Raw genomic sequence first — 18988 nt, 5'->3', positions numbered from 1 at the left:
TAACACCTCCATGTGTTTTTTTAGAGTCGGCATTACCTGTCCATTGCCGAGTCCACAGGACCCTTCTGGCAGAAATCGACATTGCGTTTATTCTAGAGCCCAGCAGGCAAATGTCCCTCTGGGCATCCCGCATATATAGGACCGCGTCTTTGATATGCCCTAGGGTCAGTAAAATAGTCTCCCTGTCCAAGGTATCTATCTCCTCTGACAGAGTATCTGTCCATGCTGCTACAGCACTACACATCCAGGCCGAAGCAATTGCTGGCCTCAGAAGAGTACCAGAATGTGTATAAACAGACTTCAGGATACCTTCCTGCTTCCTATCCGCAGGATCCTTTAGGGCGGCCGTATCCTGTGACGGCAGGGCCACCTTCTTAGATAAGCGTGTCAACGCTTTGTCTACCCTAGGGGAGGATTCCCAGCGTAACCTATCCGTTGGCGGGAAAGGATACGCCATAAGTAATCTTTTGGAAACCAGTACTTTCCTATCAGGGGAATCCCACGCTTTTTCACATAACTCATTTAATTCATGTGAAGGGGGAAAAGTCGCTTCTTGCTTTTTCTCCCCAAACATATAAACCCTCTTGTCAGGGACAGAGTTTTCCTCAGATATGTGCAATACATCCTTCATTGCTATAATCATGTATCGGATGGCTTTAGTCATTTTAGGCTGCAACTTTGCATCATCGTCATCGACACTGGAGTCAGAATCCGTGTCGACATCTGTGTCAACCAACTGGGATAGTGGCCACTTTTGAGACCCTGACGGCCCCTGAGCTGTAGAATCAGACATGGGTTGAGACCCTGACTGATTATCCAACCTTTTATGCAAGGAGCTTACGTTATCATTTAACACCTTCCACATATCCATCCAATCAGGTGTCGGCGCCGTCGGCGGCGACACCACATTCACTTGCACTTTGTTCTGTCTCCACATAACCGTCCTCATCAAACAAGTCGACACAAACGTACCGACACACTGCACACACACACAGGGAATGCTCTAATTGAGGACAGGACCCCACAAGGCCTTTAGGGGAGACAGAGAGAGAGTATGCCAGCACACACCCCAGCGCTATATAACCCAGGGATTACACAGTAACTTAGTGTTTACCCAGTAGCTGCTGTTTATGATAATTTGCGCCTAAATTTATGTGCCCCCCCTCTCTTTTTACCCTTTTTCTACCTTGGTACTGCAGGGGAGAGCCTGGGGAGCTTCCTCTCAGCGGAGCTGTGGAGAGAAAATGGCGCCGGTTAGTGCTGAGGAAGAAGGCCCCGCCCCCTCAGCGGCGGGCTTCTGTCCCGGGTCTGTGTAAATAAAATGGCGGGGGCTCGTACATATATACAGTGCCCAGCTGTATATATGTGTCTTTTTGCCAAGAGGTATCCTAATTGCTGCCCAGGGCGCCCCCCCCTGCGCCCTGCACCCTACAGTGACCGGAGTGTGTGGGTAGTGTGGGCGCAATGGCGCACAGCTGCAGTGCTGTGCGCTACCTCATGTGAAGACAGGAGTCTTCTGCCGCCGATTTCGATGTCTTCTTGCTTCCGCCGGCTTCTGTCTTCTGGCTCTGCGAGGGAGGCGGCGGCGCGGCTCCGGGAACGGACGACCAAGGTTAAGATCCTGTGTTCGAACCCTCTGGAGCTAATGGTGTCCAGTAGCCTAAGAAGCGCAACCTAGCCGCAGTTAGTAGGTTTGCTTCTCTCCCCTCAGTCCCACGTAGCAGAGAGTCTGTTGCCAGCAGAAGCTCTCTGAAAATAAAAAACCTAACTAAAATACTTTCTTATTAGCAAGCTCAGGAGAGCCCACTAAAAGCACCCAGCTCTGGCCGGGCACAGATTCTAACTGAGGTCTGGAGGAGGGGCATAGAGGGAGGAGCCAGTGCACACCAGTAGTACTAAATCTTTCTTAGAGTGCCCAGTCTCCTGCGGAGCCCGTCTATTCCCCATGGTCCTTACGGAGTCCCCAGCATCCACTAGGACGTTAGAGAAATAGGTATAACGAAATTACACCATGTCATAATGGAAAGTCTCTCCATAAACATCACAATCTTCTATCAGTTTAAAAAAGGCAGCAAAATATTGTGAATGCATACTACCTTGCCCCTTCTCAACGAAGATCACTTTGGACTCAGGCAGTATGTTAGATCCTGTGATAATCATCTCTGTTCCTCCTGTTACTGTACAGCTACTCAGGTTATATTTATCCACCTGTGGTAACTCCTGAGCAGATCGCTGAGCTGACACCAGAGGTAAAAACAAAGAGGTTGATATACAACAGACATAAAGACACACAAAATAAAGGTCAAACATTACTAGTTGTGAAATGCAATCAATGTCATTATATGGAATGCTCCAAGGCATTATATATATATATATATATATATATATACACATATACATACATATATACATACATACATATACATATATATATACATATACATATATATATATACATACAGGTTGAGTATCCCATATCCAAAATACGGAATATTCCGAAATACGGACTTTTTGAGTGAGAGTGAGATAGTGAAACTTTTGTTTTCTGATGGCTCAATGTACACAAACTTTGTTTAATAAACACAGTTATTAAAAATATTGTATTAAATGACCTTCAGGCTGTGTGTATAAGGTGTATATGAAACATAAATTAATTGTGTGAATGTAGATACACTTTGTTTAATGCACAAAGTTATAAAAAATATTGTCTATAATTACCTTTAGGCTGTGTGTATAAGGTGTATATGTAACATAAATGCATTCTGTGCTTAGATTTAGGTCCCATCACCATGATATCTCATTATGGTATCTAATTATTCCAAAATACGGAAAAATCCCATATCCAAAATACCTCTGGTCCCAAGGATGTTGGATAAGGGATACTCAACCCATATATATATATATATATATATATATATATATATATATATATATATATATATATATATATTGAGCAGTGGGGGTACGGCGCCACAGGTGGATGTGAGCAGATAGAATAATATAGTGAAATACTTTAATAAAAGACACTCCTTTATAGATATAAGGTGTCAGCTAGCCCCTAAATATTAGGCAGGGATAAGCTGCCTTTGGAGTTTAAAATTTGGAAAGGGGGGGATAGGGGTATCTGCGACTAGCAGTGTCTAATATATTAATAAAAAATGAAGAATATTATGATACGGTTTATATATAAAAAAACACAATATTTATTTATACAATTTAAGACATGATGCTGGATAAAAAGTATATGGAGAGTAAAAGCCTAAAATTTTTTTTTATAAAAATTACAAGGTACAAAAAAGAACAAAATGACTGAGGGGCTATGTGCAATTTAGCTAGAACCCAGGATAAAAAATTCATTAATCTAAAACCTATAATATAAAACTGATATATATATTTTAGGGATAAGAGAGTAGTGCTTATCTTTAGAGATGGAGAGTCAGTAGAGGTACACCCAACGCGTTTCGTCCTTAAGACTTCATCAAGGGGTGAGGGACTAATGTGCAAACACTCTTATTTATAGCAGCCATGATTAAAAATAAATGGCTATGACATCACTTCCTGTTGGAAAACACATTCAGTGTTTTCTCACAAAATTCAATATCAATGTATATAGGGGATATGGCTACTCCTAGCAGGCCCAAATATAGTTTTATCTAACCAAAACGAGATCTGTAAACAAAGAAAAACATCCATAAACATAAAGCATCAATTACGGACGCTTTTCGCGTCATTTCCGCCCCACTTCCTGTGTCCGTAAACTCGTATTGCGCATGCGCAGCACACGCGACTTCCGGAAAGTGTTTTTAACTTTGTCAATGCCTTGCCCTTCTTCCGGTTTGGCGTATGAGTTCTTCCGCCCTTCTTCCGGATGGGCGGGTACTTCACAGCTTCCATGGAGATCGTGCACTGAAACATAGATGCGGCAGCCATCTTTGAGTTGGTTTTTGGATATGATTTCAGCATGCACCGTGGCCATCTTTGAGGAGCCCATAGAATGCAGACATATCCTTGTATTAGGGAGCAGTGGCAGCTCGAGATAAATAAGACAAATGTCAATGTTAGTTTATTATTGTTGTAATAGACGTATTTACGAGTTATATTACTTCAGAGAGGCTGATATATATGCATTTAGATTGTATATATGAAGTGAATAATGCTGCATAGCTTTTTATCTATATAAACAGATTATATCAAAGATTTTGCATATTAATAATAGAGAAATCCATATATTAGATAGATGTGCCCAGAGAATATTATGCAGCCCTAGTAAAGAGCCAGGAGATATTTAGATGAGATATGAGTGAATAATGGAACAAATTTAGGGTGGTGACCCTTAATTAATAGTGCATGAGTGCTAGATTGAGGTGGGAAGTATAATAAGATTAATATGGGATGTGAGTAACAAATGGTTCAGGATAGACAATATAGTACACATTTTAGTGGATATAGTGAGAAAGTAATTATGTATATATATGCTACTAAACAATGCGCATAATTAAAAAATATGGATATTAAATAATATGTGTGCCAGAAGAGAGTTGGCTAAGTGTCAATATTCTCTACTTTATTACCGTTACGAGTCTACTGGTCTACCCTTATACAGTACCCAATCTTCTCAAGTGGTTCCCCACTTGGTACTGGTTGGGCCCAACACTGCTTAGCTTCCAAGATCGGGCGAGATTGGGCGTGTGCCAGTGCGGTGTGACTGTATTTTTTGGCGAAATGACTTACTCACACCGTAACAGGTTTTTATTAGGAATATTTGACATTCTACAGTTATAAGGTGCAAAGTGCTAAAAAAGAAATAAATATACAAATCCAAATATGATTGATGCTTCTGTCAGAGAAAGGGTGCAATTTCGTATCCCTCGTTGAAGCCCAGGGGGTGTGTGGTTTTTAGCTGGAATATCCAAAACATTTCTCTCTGGGAGAGCTTCTTGGCCAGGTCTCCTCCCCTGTCACCGCTGGTTACGTGTTCAATGGCTTTGAGGGACATCTCTTCTGGGTTGGAGTTATGTTCCAGTTTAAAATGTCTATATAACAGATGAGTCTCCAGTTTATTTTTGATACTTCTAACGTGTTCTTGTATCCTAATTTTGAGAGGTCTTTTTGTCTTGCCCACGTATTTCTTGTGGCAGGTACATTCAATTAGGTATATAACTGATGTGATGTTGCAGTTCATAAATTTCTTAATTTTGAACTCCTGGGTGTCATCCGTAGTACTAAAGGTTTTTCTGTTATATAGACATTTTAAACTGGAACATAACTCCAACCCAGAAGAGATGTCCTTCAAAGCCATTGAACACGTAACCAGCGGTGACAGGGGAGGAGACCTGGCCAAGAAGCTCTCCCAGAGAGAAATGTTTTGGATATTCCAGCTAAAAACCACACACCCCCTGGGCTTCAACGAGGGATACGAAATTGCACCCTTTCTCTGACAGAAGCATCAATCATATTTGGATTTGTATATTTATTTCTTTTTTAGCACTTTGCACCTTATAACTGTAGAATGTCAAATATTCCTAATAAAAACCTGTTACGGTGTGAGTAAGTCATTTCGCCAAAAAATACAGTCACACCGCACTGGCACACGCCCAATCTCGCCCGATCTTGGAAGCTAAGCAGTGTTGGGCCCAACCAGTACCAAGTGGGGAACCACTTGAGAAGATTGGGTACTGTATAAGGGTAGACCAGTAGACTCGTAACGGTAATAAAGTAGAGAATATGGACACTTAGCCAACTCTCTTCTGGCACACATATTATTTAATATCCATTTTTTTTAATTATGCGCATTGTTTAGTAGCATATATATACATAATTACTTTCTCACTATATCCACTAAAATGTGTACTATATTGTCTATCCTGAACCATTTGTTACTCACATCCCATATTAATCTTATTATACTTCCCACCTCAATCTAGCACTCATGCACTATTAATTAAGGGTCACCACCCTAAATTTGTTCCATTATTCACTCATATCTCATCTAAATATCTCCTGGCTCTTTACTAGGGCTGCATAATATTCTCTGGGCACATCTATCTAATATATGGATTTCTCTATTATTAATATGCAAAATCTTTGATATAATCTGTTTATATAGATAAAAAGCTATGCAGCATTATTCACTTCATATATACAATCTAAATGCATATATATCAGCCTCTCTGAAGTAATATAACTCGTAAATACGTCTATTACAACAATAATAAACTAACATTGACATTTGTCTTATTTATCTCGAGCTGCCACTGCTCCCTAATACAAGGATATGTCTGCATTCTATGGGCTCCTCAAAGATGGCCGCGGTGCATGCTGAAATCATATCCAAAAACCAACTCAAAGATGGCTGCCGCATCTATGTTTCAGTGCACGATCTCCATGGAAGCTGTGAAGTACCCGCCCATCCGGAAGAAGGGCGGAAGAACTCATACGCCAAACCGGAAGAAGGGCAAGGCATTGACAAAGTTAAAAACACTTTCCGGAAGTCGCGTGTGCTGCGCATGCGCAATACGAGTTTACGGACACAGGAAGTGGGGCGGAAATGACGCGAAAAGCGTCCGTAATTGATGCTTTATGTTTATGGATGTTTTTCTTTGTTTACAGATCTCGTTTTGGTTAGATAAAACTATATTTGGGCCTGCTAGGAGTAGCCATATCCCCTATATACATTGATATTGAATTTTGTGAGAAAACACTGAATGTGTTTTCCAACAGGAAGTGATGTCATAGCCATTTATTTTTAATCATGGCTGCTATAAATAAGAGTGTTTGCACATTAGTCCCTCACCCCTTGATGAAGTCTTAAGGACGAAACGCGTTGGGTGTACCTCTACTGACTCTCCATCTCTAAAGATAAGCACTACTCTCTTATCCCTAAAATATATATATCAGTTTTATATTATAGGTTTTAGATTAATGAATTTTTTATCCTGGGTTCTAGCTAAATTGCACATAGCCCCTCAGTCATTTTGTTCTTTTTTGTACCTTGTAATTTTTATAAAAAAATTTTTTAGGCTTTTACTCTCCATATACTTTTTATCCAGCATCATGTCTTAAATTGTATAAATAAATATTGTGTTTTTTTATATATAAACCGTATCATAATATTCTTCATTTTTTATTAATATATTAGACACTGCTAGTCGCAGATACCCCTATCCCCCCCTTTCCAATATATATATATATATATATATATATATATATACATATACAGCAGATAGAAACATGCAGCGGCACTCAGAGACTGATCCCAGTAGATAATGTGCAAATGGTAACTTTAATCCATAAGTAACTACTTTGTTTCTTATGGATTAAAGTTACCGTTTGCACGTTATCTACTGGGATCAGTCTCTGAGTGCCGCTGCATGTTTCTATCTGCTGTATATTTATTATTCCAGAGGGCACAGGAGCCTTATACTTAGGGTGAGTGCCAGCTCTTCTACGATATATATATATATATATATATATATATAGTATGGGAGGCACTCAGGATGCACAAAAAGACGACACCACCACTGGTACAGTCGACGTTTCGGGGACCTCTCCCCTTTATCAAGACACAACCAGTACAATAGCAGCCAACACATATAAATACAGAAACCAAACTCGCCTAACACCAATCCTGGAGCCCGGCCCGCTCATTCCGGACGCCAGTCTTTGACGTCACCCGCGCGATCCTGTACGAGGAATCACAGGCAGCTGGGAAGGAGGTGCAACTCGGCAACTGCACGTGTTGCCTAGCAACCACCCCGCAAGCGCATTCAGGATAGCTCCACCCGGATCTCCAGATACAGCGTCACGTACATGCCTCTACGCGAGACGTCCAAAGCTGGAGGCCGGGAAGTAATACTGAACTTATCACGGGTCATGGTTGCCCAGCAACCACAAGATACAGGAAGAGCACAATAACATTACATGAATGCACAGAAAAAAGAAATACAAAAGATAAAAATAACTAAAGAGACAGAGATACCATATAAATAGACCCGAGAGCTAATAATTAACCCCAACAAAAGTAAGGTCAAGTAATAGGCTGCATGGGCATTTGATATAATACACAATGAACTTACTAGTACATGTTAATGCATGCCTGGTATTAAACTTTTTGCCGGACCTGGGATGTTGAAACTCATTGCCTATTTCCAAACAGCTACAGGTAGTACAACCTGTACACCTGTAGTTACCGGGTTTGCGTGTCAGAAACTGTATAGGTTTCTCAGGACCCAACTCTGAAATGTCATTATGGACCACAATGTCTTTAATATTGCGGCCCCTTTTGTAAGAGGCCATGAGGGAAGTGTCTAAGGACTCGTAAGTCTTTATCCCTAGTGACAACCGGCCAAATGCTTTTAGCCCTATTCAACAAGTGTTTACTAGGCGTCGTGTAATCCTGTGTCCAGATCATCCGATCACATGTTTCTTTGGACCTCTTATTTGTCAATGCAACATACCTAGGGGTGGCCAATGCTTTATCCATGGCCTTCTGAAGTGAATTTGCTGAATAGCCTCTAATCTTGAATTTTTCAGCCATGTTGAGGATCTGTTGCTCGGCATCAGCCTCATTATTGCAGATCCGGATAATTCTTGGGAATTCCAAATAAGGAAGACTCCATTTCATTGACTCAGGGTGATGACTGTTTGCCCTCAGAACAGTATTTCTGTCTGTAGGTTTATAATACATACTGGTAGTGATGCTGTGGTCTATCCCTAATGAGATAGCCACATCAAGATAGTTAATCTGTTCAAAACTGAAGTCAAACGTGAATTTAATAGCCAGGTCTTTCTGATTGACTTCATTCATCATTGTTTTGAATTCCTCCTCTGTACCGGCCCAAATGATGAGAATATCATCTATGTATTGACAAAATAACTTAATGTTATCCGAATGGGATTCAGTTTCGAAAAATAGGCTTTTTTCTACTTCGCCTCCTTCCCAGCTGCCTGTAATTTCCCGTACAGGATCGCGCGGGTGACGTCAAAGACTGGTGTCCGGAATGAGCGGGCCGGGCTCCAGGATTGGTGTTAGGAGAGTTTGGTTTCAGTATTTATATGTGTTAGCTGCTATTGTACTGGTTGTGTCTTGATAAAGGGGAGAGGTCCCCGAAACGTCGACTGTACCAGTAGTGGTGTCGTCTTTTTTTTGCATCCTGAGTGCCTATGCTCTACAGAGAGGTTGTGCACCGGACTTTCATACCCTACTAAGCGTGAGTGCCAGACATGCTAACATTATATATATATATATATATATATATATATATATATATATATATATAAAAAACAAATATAGAAAACCACAGCACTCGCCACCCCAGAAGCGGGGTGCAGTGTCTGCACTCACCACTCATAGGGTGGGGTGCATGCAGCCCATGGCCACCTACCCAAATACATACAAAATAGAGAATTCAGCACTCACCATAGCAAGCTCACTTGTCCTCACAACATCAATAAATAAACGATGGGGGTTTAGTTGGTGGATTGGCCAATGCACGGAAGCCTGCATACCGATTTTCAAGGTACCCCACCTTCATGCAGGTCCTACACTATCACAAAGCCTAAAGAATTAAAACCTGGCAACTGTATCACATATAATATAACTGCAAATATGCCCACTAGGTTTAATGTATGCCTGACACATATCTAGTGGCTTTTAAAGGCATACTAGTCACCTGACACAGCCGATAAATTACTAAGGAGCAGCTGACACAGGTTTAGAACAATTAAGATTACACAGGGGTGCATGAAAAGGCATGTGACCATGGTTAATAAGAGTTGTCAGCTGCTCCTTAGTAATTTATCGGCTGTGTCAGGTGACTAGTATGCCTTTAAAAGCCACTAGATATGTGGCAGGCATACATTAAACCTAGTGGGCATATTTGCAGTTATATTATATGTGATACAGTTGCCAGGTTTTAATTCTTTAGGCTTTGTGATAGTGTAGGACCTGCATGAAGGTGGGGTACCTTGAAAATCGGTATGCAGGCTTCTGTGCATTGGCCAATCCACCAACTAAACCCCCATCGTTTATTTATTGATGTTGTGAGGACAAGTGAGCTTGCTATGGTGAGTGCTGAATTCTCTATTTTGTATGTATTTGGGTAGGTGGCCATGGGCTGCATGCACCCCACCCTATGAGTGGTGAGTGCAGACACTGCACCCCGCTTCTGGGGTGGCGAGTGCTGTGGTTTTCTATATTTGTTTGTATATTTTGGGGTTAATCTTTGGTTAACTCTTATTAACCATGGTCACAGGCCTTTTCATGCACCCCTGTGTAATCTTAATTGTTCTAAACCTGTGTCAGCTGCTCCTTAGTAATTTATCGGCTGTGTCAGGTGACTAGTATGCCTTTAAAAGCCACTAGATATGTGGCAGGCATACATTAAACCTAGTGGGCATATTTGCAGTTATATTATATGTGATACAGTTGCCAGGTTTTAATTCTTTAGGCTTTGTGATAGTGTAGGACCTGCATGAAGGTGGGGTACCTTGAAAATCGGTATGCAGGCTTCCGTGCATTGGCCAATCCACCAACTAAACCCCCATCGTTTATTTATTGATGTTGTGAGGACAAGTGAGCTTGCTATGGTGAGTGCTGAATTCTCTATTTTGTATATATATATATATATATATATATATATATATATATAAAATAAAATAAAAGCCAACTCTGCTCTGTTATGTGCGCTGCCACTAGAGGCCGCCACACAGCCCAAATGATTCTTGTGAGTGCTGGAAGCTGACAAAGCTCAAAGTCATGGCTGGGCTTCTGCCATTGAATCTTTCGATGCGATGGAAACTGACCGTTGCATCAAAAGAATTCTACATGAAAAAAAAAAACCATTTGCAAATGTGTGAATATCTGCAGCGCGGGTACGCATGCGCAAAACCTCTGCTGAGTGACTGGAAGGGGGGGGGGGGGGGGCGGGAACATCGGAATGCTGCCATTGAATGGTAAAAACTCTGCCATTGCAACAAAACTGTAAAAGATTAAAAAAGGAGAATGTAGACCCATTAACAGATGAACTGGGAGCCTTGATAAACGACAAAATAAAATCGAACATATTGAACAATTTTTTTCATCAGTATTCACCAGGGAGGATCAGAAGGTAATAGTAGTGCATAACGACAGTGGAGGTAATGATTCTTGGCTAGATGCTTGTTTCACTGAGAAAGTAGTCCTGGAGAGGCTAAGGGGTATATTCAATTGAAGTCGGATCCATTCCGACATGCATTTGTCGAAATGGATCCGACAAAGGCTATTCAATGGCCATCTCAATTCGACTTTAAAAAAAGTCGAATTGAGATGAGGGAGCCGAGAGGAAAAGACGGGGGAGAGACACTGGGGAGATGGAGAGCCGGGAGGAGATGGGGGGAGCTGCGGGGAGAGCAGCGCTACAGCAGCGTTGTAGGAGGATGTGGCACCGCTGCCAGATCTCACAGCAGTGTCCACCCGGCTCCAGCAAGCGAGACCATATGCTGTGCTGCAGACGCTGCTCTCCCTCGTCTCTTCCCCCCTCTCAGCTCAATCCGACTTTGTTTAAAGTCAGAATGAGATGGTCGGAAGCAGGGCCAAAACCTGTCAGATTTGGCCCCGTTTCCGACAGAAGCACGTGGATCGGCAGCTATTCCGTGGATCCTTGTGCTTTCTGACAAGTCAAATTCCCCGGCTTGTCGGATAAAGAGAGACGGGGATTGAATAGGTCGGAACCCCTTCCGACCTAAAAAAGTCGAAAACTGACGTCTTTCCGACAAGACAGCAATTTCGACTTCAATTGAATATACCCCTAAGCAACATAAAGACTGATAAATCACCGGGCCCATATGGTTTTCACCCGAGGGTTATTATGGAGCTTACAGCACAGCTAGCCGGAAGGGTCCTGTGCGCCCCACTCCCACACACCATGCACAGGCCATGCCCAGACCCTCCGGCCAGCTGTTGGTGGCTACTGGTGTCCTCTACCCCCCAGACTGGCCAAAAGCTGTACAGGAACTGATGAGCTTACACGTCCCAGCTCTTGTGTATATAGTGCAGCATTATTATAGCCTGCCCATTACAGATATACAGCATCTATACTTATAAAAGGTTAAACACTACACACTCACACACACTTGGCATGCAAGAGCCCCTGCTCCCAGCAGCAGGACTTCCAGAAACCTGGCCTGAGTGAGTAGTGACCGCCCTCCGAATATAAACTGGACCTGTTGTCAGTAATTTTTTTTTCTTTTTAATTATGTTTAGAGGTACAATAACCTCATACTGCAATACCTTAAAACAGCTAGAAAGTCATAAACAAATAACTTATCTCCATACAACAGTTTGTCAAGTGCATGCACTACTTACAACATTCAATGGGTATGGAAGCAGTTTGTAATGACAAGACTTTCCCATTAGGCTGGGGTATGTGGACTCTGAACACCAGCCGCACGCGTGTATTCTTCCTACCAATGTCAGTCTCTCCTTTACGCAGTTCAATATCAGAATTTCGCAGTTTCAGAATGCCAGCACAGTCAATGCTGTAATACATGTAGAATATTGGTTACATATGAACAAGACAATAGCGCATTGGCAGATTTTTTCATAAAGAAATGTTAAGATTTGGATGTTTTATTATTTTATACTGATGATTACTCGTAAAGACATGCAGCTTTGTTAGCAGCCACAAGTTCGGAAAAAGTGCAATATCAAAGAATTAGCAAGCAATGTGCAAAGACAGTTTTGTACATATACACGCCAACACACAATATGGCTCAGTGTTGCTGCCTTGCAGTACTGGGGACATGGTATCCACAATGGTATGATCTGTATAGAGTTTGTACATTATCTCTATGTCCACACAGGTATTCCTCCGATTACTACGCAATTGTTCCTAAGTCCAACTACAATCTACTGAAGTTTTGATGAGCAATGGTTTCTAAGAGGATTCTCGGCTTGAAATCAGTGGAAAACTCAGCTTTGGCAGTGGGCGTAACACTTTAAAAAGGGTTCAATGATCTCTACACATTATTTCGAAGTTTAAGACAAAACTGGAGTAACTAACTGCACTTAAATCCACTGCAAATCAAATAAAAAACAGTCAAGAAGTTCATATAGTAGGATAACAGTCTGGTTGCCGTGCAAAAAAGTTACTTTCAGCATTGCATATTGCAGGTACTACAAGTAGAATACAGTGTCCAACTATCTGAGCAGTGGGCAAGCGCTTCCCGGGGACTAACTAGATAAGAAAGTTTTCTCACTGAAAGGTTCTCTAAAATGGACATTATAGCAACAAGAACAGAATACTAAAGTACCCAGAATCTTCAATCAATAAATTGCTGGGAAAGAAGATGTCAACGTATAGTCAACCCCATGGATGCTTCAGCTAGCCTACAGGTATGCCTTCCTTCCTTTTCCTCTCAACTCCCACAGATAGGGGAGAATTCAATTGTTTTACCGGGCACTCGTTGGTGAATTTCAAATAGTTGCTCTGATCAGGAGGCCATTACTTTACACATGCACAAAATCACTGTTTTTTGCCGTATATATCTACTAAACCATTCTAAAGTATTAATTAGGGTGCCCAATCTCCCTGACTTTTCACACATTTCCTCTCGCCACCTCAGGAGGCATCTCCCGCAGCTAAATTAGGAGGAACCATGGCCTCTATAGTTTCCACCAGATTTATTGCTCCAGGGTATCATTTATCACTCAGATGTACAGCAACCTCATTTAGTAGTAAGGACGTTGAACATGAACTACTCAGAGATAAGGGAGAAAGGAGCATTAACAGCGAGTGAGCAATAACTCCTCAAAGCTTGGAAGATATCATATGGTATAAATCAAAACTAAATTCAACTAAGACAAAGATTCCACACATAGCTTATTTGCTACAGAATGGACTCCGTGTCTTACACACACTCAAAGTACAAGTATCATCAGCAATTACAGTGCAATTCAATTATCAATAATATAACTTGAATGTGCTATTCAATTGTCAAATGTTATTACTTCACTTTCAATTTTGTTATTTTAGGGTTCAAACACATGGGCATTGAATACCCCTACATCAGCGGTATTTAACATGCTGCCCTCTAGTTGCTGATGAGCTACACATCCCAGCAGGCCCTTTCATTCTCAGCATGCCCCAACAACAAATGGCAGGGCATTCTGGGGTATGAAGCTCCGCAGAGCTGGAAGGTAACATGTTGAATACACCTGCATTACATGTTCAACACCAGGTAAAACCTTTAACTTTGCTTATCACTTAATGGAGCATTCCAAGGGGTTAATTCAATTTTCTGTGAAGGGTGAGAATTGCTGTGGAATTAAAATTCCGGCAACTGCACTGCATCTCGCACGCCTCGTGGCTTACTCTCTGCCTGAATTCGCATAATTTTGCTTGCAGCCCAATGGTTCAAGCTAGAGTAAAATGCGTCTGCTGCCAGGCTAACTTGCAGACATCGTGTGTAATTGGACAGACTTGAAAGTGTGTTCTGGAAGCCTTCCTATCACATAAAATTTCCTGCACGTTGCCTGGCGTGGTCGCATCAGATGCGACCACATCAGGATGTGCTTTCTCTGACATGGTGGCATTTTATGCAACTAGTCAGAAATGCTCACTGGGCAGCTGCTGGAAGATAATCTTCCAGTAGCCACCTATATCAGAGGGCCCTCCCAGCCCCTCTGCACCCACGGTTGTGCCTCCAGCTGTCCTGATCACTGCTCTCCACAATGATCGGGGAGACCCATGACACCCTCCAAGACAGCTCTGCAGTGCATCTCTCACCGCAATGTGGCCACGGTTCTTTGGCACTTCAAAGAGTAGTCCCGATAACTGCTGACAACAGTAATCGTGCAGGTACAGCCTTGCCCCACCACTCAGTAGCTGAAATATGGCGCAGCGGATTTTTCAGCAGTGTCCACAGTGATCGGGTAGTTCAAAGACATTGCCCAGCTGGTTCTACCCCTTAAGTGTGTCCCAACCACTGCTAGCCACAGTGATAGGGCAGCCAAGCGTCACCCACAGTGTCTTCTAATTTCTACCATCACAGCAGCGATGGTGCTGCAGTGAACCAAATAGGAATAAAGCAATCTGCTCCCTCAACCTAGAGGTATTGTTTCTACAGATAAAGGGAATAGGACGCATATCTAGAGCAAAAGAAGATAAATCAGATCAAAAAGAAATAAACATAGTAGAGAGATGACCATAGCTACGAACAGGAGAAGCACCTCCCCACTTGACCCTATTCCCTTTCACCTCTTCCGCTACCTCTCTCCTCCTGCCTTCACAAAAGTCTGCAATGAACTCCTTTCTGCTAAATCTAAGGGCTACTACCCTCTGCTTACTCTCCTTGACCTCTCTGCTGCTTCTGACACTGTCGACGACCCTCTCCTGCAAATCCTTCACTCCCTTGGTCTGCGAGAAACTGCCCTCGCCTGGCTATCCTCTTACTTCTCTGACCATTCCTTCTCTGTCTCCTCTCATGACTCCACCCCCATTTACACTGACTGTAGGTGTCCCACAAGGTTCTGTTCTTGGTCCACTCCTTTTCTTTTTAAATGGGTCCTCTTTAGGTGAGCTCATTCTCTATTTGACTTACAATATCATCTTTATGCTGATGATACTCAAATCTGCCTTTCCTCCCCTTACCTCTTCTCACTCGTATCTCTCTATCTCTTCTTGGGTGTCCCAGTGCTGTCTTAAACTTAAAATGTCTAAGATTGAGCTGATCATCTTCCCACCCTCCTGGCACAACCTCACCTCCCACAATTTTAGGTAATTCTTGACTCCTCCCTCTCCTTTAAACCACACATTCAGTATCTCTCACAAACCTGCCGTTTTCATCTCAAAAATATTTTCAGGATCAGACCATTTCTCACTCAGGATGCCACTAAGACCCTTATCCACTCACTGATCATCTCCAGACTGGACTACTGTAATCTTTTCCTATCTGGAGCTCTAAAAAATGCCTCTCCCCACTCCAATCTATCCTCATCATCCTCACCAAACGTACTATGTCCACCTCCCCTCTCTTACAAGCCCTTCACTGGATCCCCTTTCCCTTCATAATCTAATTCAAGCTTCTCTCACTCGCTACCAAAGCAGTCACCCACTCCTCTCCCATTTATATCTCTGACCTTATATCCCTTTACACTCCTTCCCATCCTTTGTGCTCTGCTAATGCACGCAGTCTCTTATGCCTACTGATTATCTCCTCCCACCAAGATTTTGCACGTGCTGCTCCCTCTCTCTAGTCCATCTCTCAACAAAACGTGAAATGGGCTCTCAAGACCAACTTATCTTCACCAACCCCAGACAACTCTCATCCTAAACCCTCTGTCCCACGCTCACCGTCTACCCAATCTATGTCATCCTTGTCTGTCTGCCCCATCACTTTAGAATGTAAGCTCTCATGAGCAGGGCCCTCTTCTCTCATGTGGTTTTCCTTCTCTTACTTAAAATTGTCTTCTACCCCATGTTTCCTACGACGGCACCAAGTCCCTCGGTTTTCTGCCATCCTGATACAGCTATGTTACTGTACCTTGTACTTGTCCTATATTGTCTTGAACTGTAAATCACTATTTTCTTGTTTTACTTGTTTATGTAGTACGTAATTGGGCGCTGCAGATTCCTATGCCAGGCATGTCCAAACTGCGGCCCTCCAGCTGTTGAGAAACTACACATCCCAGCATGCCCCGACACAACTTTAGCATTCTCTGATAGCAAAACTGTGTCAGCGCATGCTGGGATATGTAGCTTCACAACAGATGGAGGGCCGCAGTTTGGACATGCCTGTCCTATGCTATGGGTGCAAATGCTAGGACCTTAAGAAATAAAATCCCAGAACTAATTGCAATAATGACAACAGATGGGGGCATGGCCTGGCCGCTGACGCGATAGCATGGGCATCTGTGGGGCTTGGAACCTCCGACGGGACGCGGCCTACCCTTCCTCCTGCAGCCGGGACTTCCAGCTTGTCAGGCGCCCGCCGCGGACTTCCAGAGCGGAGTGAGAGCGGTGGACGGGCCTCCAGGCGCCCGCACAGCTTCCTGCTGCACTCACTACTGACGCCGCCGGCCTCTCCGCCCCCGCTGCAGCTCTTCCCAGGGGCTTACCTGCCTGGCTGTGCCCGGAGAATACGGCCATCCGGGTGCCCTGTGTGGCGGCTGCCATAGTGGATCTCCCCCCTGCCTGAGTTGAGCTGTAGGAGTCCTGGTCATTGGCTGGACCGTGTCCAGACTCCCCCTGCCCTCTGTGCCCCCTGAATTGCTCCAGGAGGGGGGTGCGTACCCACACAAGTGGTGTATGTGTATATATATATATATATATATATATATATACACACACACACAGTTTTTACTTTATTATATTTTCTCTCTTGACCCAGCCTATTTCTCCGAGCCACGCAGGACCCCCATAGAATCACGGCTCTCTCCCCTACGTTGATACGTGACTTGCCCGGTGCTCTTTATTGACCCCCCAATGTCTCACCCCTAAACGTCCTCTCTCACCCCTCTTGGCCCTGAGCAGAGCTACTGGAGCAACCCATCTACCTACTCTCCTTTGTTATTTATTATCGCCTTCTACAGCCTCACAGGATGCCTAAAGGAGGTAAAAAGTCCCAGGGAGCTGACCTCACACCCTTCCTCACTAAAAAAAAGCGCCCCTGTCAAATCTAGACCTGATAATCCCGACCATTCTCACAAACTCTACGACTCCGAATCTGAAGTTGACGATCTCGCACCCATTACACGGCGAGACTTTCTCTCCCTTCTCAAGAAAGTCAGGGATGTTAAGACTTCTGTCCAAGCCCTCCACTCGCTGAAGATCGACATTGCAGAGATCGTTTCCAGAACTGACCAACTTGAGAGGCGAGTCGAGGAGGTGGTGACGTTTCAACAATTCGTCGAGACCGACTTCCTGCAGATGCGCCAAGATATTTCTCAACTACAGGAAGATCATGAGCACCAGGACAATAGGGCAATGAGAAACAACTTGAGGATCCGGGGTGTCCCAGAAGATGTAGAGGCCTCTCACCTCGAACAATACCTTAACCGCCTCTTTACCCAGCTCTCCCCTGACGCCCCGAAGATCACCTTCTTTTAGGCCGTGCTCATCGTGCTCTTCGTCCTCGCTCACAGGATTCCTCTCGACCAAGGGACTTTATCCTCAGAATGCATTACTACACTGCGAAAGAGGCCATTATGAAGGAGATTCATCAACTGAGTTCTGTTACCTTCGAGAATACCCCCTTGCAGATCTTTCAAGACCTCTCCCCGATCACCTTAGCTAAATGCAGGGACTTTAAACCTGTCACTTCAAGACTTTCTCAGCACAACATCAAATACCGTTGGGGTTTTCCATTCCGCATCCTGGTCTGGCATCAAGGGAAATTGACGACAGCCAGAAACCTATCTGAGGCTCAATCCCTACTGTCCAAAATAGGCATCCCCACTGAAGGAGACTCCTCCACCGTACCCCCAATCACTCGAAAGCAGAGGATGGCACCTCTACCTCCCCGTTCGGAATGGTCTAAGGTCCCACCAACAGCGACCTTTTCAGCTCCACCTCCGGTGACCTGACTTGTCACCAGACCCCATGTTTTGTTACCTGATATCTCCAGTTATGATGGTCTATAACGGCCATGCTCCCCCCTTCGGGGAGCCGTTTGAGTTTGTGTTTAGAATGTTCATGTTTTAACCTTGTTAACCTTTAATTTTGCTCAAATAATTATGTTTCCAGCATTTATTGTAATGTCATACCCTGCTTTTTCACTCCCTCCCTGCTTTTCTCCTGTTCTTGCTCCACCTGCTCTTTAGTCTTGCCTCTACTTCTTGCTTATCCCTCAGGTTCCCGAAGAGGGGATTGTTTGTTTGTATGTCACCTCCCACTATTCCCATTGAGATGCACCAATAAGATGCCTTGCCGCGCCCCCTCAGGGCTTTGTGCCCTTTAGCTGACCTAGATGTCCTCCAGACATCTAGTATCCCTTTCCTTCTGTCGGCGCC

At 43.5% G+C, this 18988-nt stretch overlaps 1 protein-coding gene and 2 pseudogenes across 1 annotated transcript in view; 1 reads left to right on the top strand and 2 right to left on the bottom strand.

Annotated features, from left to right (window-relative positions):
* Positions 1-18988, bottom strand: part of NFATC3 (nuclear factor of activated T cells 3) — a 664419-nt gene that overhangs the window by 189134 nt on the left and 456297 nt on the right. The window contains exons 5-6 of the mRNA XM_063945273.1: positions 12344-12516; positions 2097-2237 (exon numbers count right to left, since the gene is read on the bottom strand). Of these exons, the coding sequence (XP_063801343.1) occupies positions 2097-2237; positions 12344-12516 (314 nt within the window). The remainder of the gene's footprint in view (positions 1-2096; positions 2238-12343; positions 12517-18988) is intronic.
* LOC134971503 (5S ribosomal RNA) lies at positions 4595-4713 on the bottom strand (annotated as a pseudogene).
* On the top strand, positions 5566-5684 carry LOC134971502 (5S ribosomal RNA; annotated as a pseudogene).

Source organism: Pseudophryne corroboree, chromosome 11 (assembly GCF_028390025.1).
Source record: "Pseudophryne corroboree isolate aPseCor3 chromosome 11, aPseCor3.hap2, whole genome shotgun sequence".
NCBI classification, from domain to species: Eukaryota; Metazoa; Chordata; class Amphibia; order Anura; family Myobatrachidae; genus Pseudophryne; species Pseudophryne corroboree.
This window is presented reverse-complemented; position numbering and strand designations above follow the sequence as displayed.